The following is a 2,598-nucleotide window of genomic DNA, read 5'->3' as shown; positions in this document are numbered from 1 at the left end:
TGCAGGATCTGAAGAGAAGGGGAAATCAGAGGCTTTAGTGGCTGAGGAAGGGACGGTGATGGGAGAGAGGTAAGCAGCAGGCAGGAAGAGACAATAACCACCGAGACCTGATGCTAATCGTCTCTGGTAACCAGGGAACAGACAAATATAAACAAAGAAAGGTGAGTGACAATGCCTGGTGTGTCTGGGGTCAGGAGATTCTGGCAGGTTGCTGCGAGCAGTCGCCGGTCAAAGTGGTAACTGGGGATCTGAGCTCGGCAGTGACGCGCGGCCCTCACGTGACCAGGAGCCTATGTCTGCCCAAGTCCCTCTCGTCCTGGTCCTTTTTGCCTGTCCAGACACCATCTCCCTATTACCCTTTGGTCGAGAGGGAAAGCAGAAGGAAGTAAGTTCCCTCGATCCTCTGAAATCGGTGTGAGTGTTGGTGCTGCCTTGTAATCCCTGGGAACAGATCCAGATGGCTGAGTCCAGGCCTTTCGGTAGGCTCCAGCCCCGCCCTCCACCCCGCGCCCACAATTTTGTTACAGAAAATGGTGGTCTTGGGGTTTCGGGGAAGAGGTGGGTGAAGCCCTCCTCCCGGGAGGGAGGTGAAAACACTTGGAAACAATTTCTAAGTAACCCTCGCTTCCACTTCCCGCCTGAAAAGAAATGACCAGCTTTGCTGGGTGGAGAAGTGGGGACATATAGGACAAAGCTTGATGTAGGGTCTGAGTAGGGAAGCGAACCCCAAGGGGTTTGGCATGGGGCCGGCAGCTGAAACTGGGGGTGTGCGTCAGTCAATTAGCCCTCCTTCTCTCTCCCCGCCCCCTACCCTGTCCGGCGTCTGTCTGCAGTCTCAGCGGGGCACCTTGAGGAGGGGACGACTTAGGGGTACACGGATGTGAGAGGTCCAGGTGGGGGAAGGGGTGGGCAGCGACCCAGGATAGGGGTGCAAGGGAGGATGCCGAAAGGAACGGAGTCTGCAGGGCCCCACTGCCCCGCCCCTGTCACAGTGGGAGAAGCCTGTGGCAAGGCCTGCTGGGAAAATGGTGGGCTTTCAGAAAGGAGGGGGCAACCAAGAAAGCGATTTGGTGACCAGAGCCCAAGAGCCTCTAAATAAACGCAGGTTTAAGGATTTGGGCCACGTATCAGGGCAAAGCAGGTATTAGTACCCATGGCCGGGGTGTTGGTCCAGCTGCCAAGTATTGTGACTCCACTGCCTTTTCTTGTGTCTTAAGAATAACTGTGCTTGAAGAAGAAAAATCTCAACATGGAAAAATCATGCAGAGAAAACGAAGAACAGCCACAGAACTCGCCAAAGGTCGATGAGGAGCGGCCTCCGGAGGAGCAGCTTCCTGACAACCAGTGTTCCGAGGACGAGCAGTCCTCTGAGGATTGCTCCTCTGAGGAGGAGTTCTTTCCCGAGGAACTCCTGCCTGAGCTCCTGCCTGAGATGCTGCTGTGTGAGGAGCGCCCTCCGCGGGAGCGCCTCTCCCGGAAGGACCTGCTGGCGGAGCGCCCTCCCATGGAGCAGCCTCCTTGTGGAGTGGGCAAACATAAGCTGGAAGAGGGAAGTTTCAAAGAAAGGCTGGCCCGTTCTCGCCCGCAGTTTAGAGGGGACATCCATGGCAGAAATTTAAGTAATGAGGAGATGATACAGGCAGCAGATGAAATGGAAGAGATGAAAAGAGTAAGAAATAAACTCATGATAATGCATTGGAAGGCAAAAAGGAGCCGTCCTTATCCTATTTAATGTGTTTGGCCTTTAGTGCAGTTTTGTCTCATAACAGTATTGCCACCTGGACTTTCTGTTTGCGTTCTCTTATGGCTTTTTTTTTCTCGTCTTCATTTTATCTTTGTGTGCAGTTTATTTTGCATGTCTGGCTTGTAACTGGGATAAAATTGGCTCTTTTGCCTCCTAAAATCTGACTCCCACCCATTTGCATGGAAAGATGTACATTATATATTGTGAAGTGGAAAAAAAAGCAATTTTCAAAAGGTATATATAGTATCCCGTTTTTGTAAAAAAAAAACGCGTATATTTATATATTAATATGCAAAGAAAAAACTAAAAGTATATACTTAAAAGGCTTAACAATGGCTATCTAAGCAGTATAGTAGGTGATTTTTATCTTTTTAATTTTTGCTTTATCTGAAATTCCCATTTTCCCAGTAAAAATTCTACTGTTGCAAAAAAAACAATGTAATGAAAAAATGCAAAGCAATTTTGTAAAAAATAAAACAAAACCCTGTTAATCAGCTTATAAAGACAATGTGACCCTTAATAAATATTTGTCAGAACTTAAAGAAAAGTGATTCATGTTTCTTCTGAATCTCTTAGGCAGGATTATAAATCAGGTATTTACTATAGCTAAGAGTCTTATTTTCACATATGAATAAGAATAGGACCTGCCTAACAGTGCTGCTGTGGGACAAAATGAGATAAAGATTGTGTGAACTGTGTTCTTTTCTTTCATCACCTACACTGCAGGATCCCAACTACTATAAATTCTCTTCAAACACAGGATAGTATTAAAAGGAGGTTTAATTCATGCTCACAAATTCCTGTGATATTCCAGGTGAGTGGCACATTCTGTTCCTATCCTACTGTACTCTCAG

General features: G+C 47.3%; 1 protein-coding gene across 2 annotated transcripts; it reads left to right on the top strand.

The window, feature by feature from the left end:
• The first annotated feature begins 274 nt into the window (after positions 1–274).
• Tceal1 (transcription elongation factor A like 1) lies at positions 275–2,304 on the top strand. Of its 2 annotated transcripts, none has more exons than XM_026402882.2 (2): positions 275–385; positions 1,218–2,304. In XM_026402882.2, the coding sequence occupies exon 2, from the start codon at positions 1,250–1,252 to the stop codon at positions 1,730–1,732; it is 483 nt and encodes a 160-aa protein (XP_026258667.1). In that variant the 5' UTR covers positions 275–385; positions 1,218–1,249; the 3' UTR covers positions 1,733–2,304. The 2 variants fall into 2 exon arrangements, with proteins under 2 accessions (XP_026258667.1, XP_026258668.1); XM_026402883.2 differs by having other exon boundaries at positions 275–479.
• The last annotated feature ends 294 nt before the right edge of the window (positions 2,305–2,598 follow it).

This window comes from Urocitellus parryii, chromosome X (assembly GCF_045843805.1).
Source record: "Urocitellus parryii isolate mUroPar1 chromosome X, mUroPar1.hap1, whole genome shotgun sequence".
NCBI lineage: Eukaryota > Metazoa > Chordata > Mammalia > Rodentia > Sciuridae > Urocitellus > Urocitellus parryii.
This window is presented reverse-complemented; position numbering and strand designations above follow the sequence as displayed.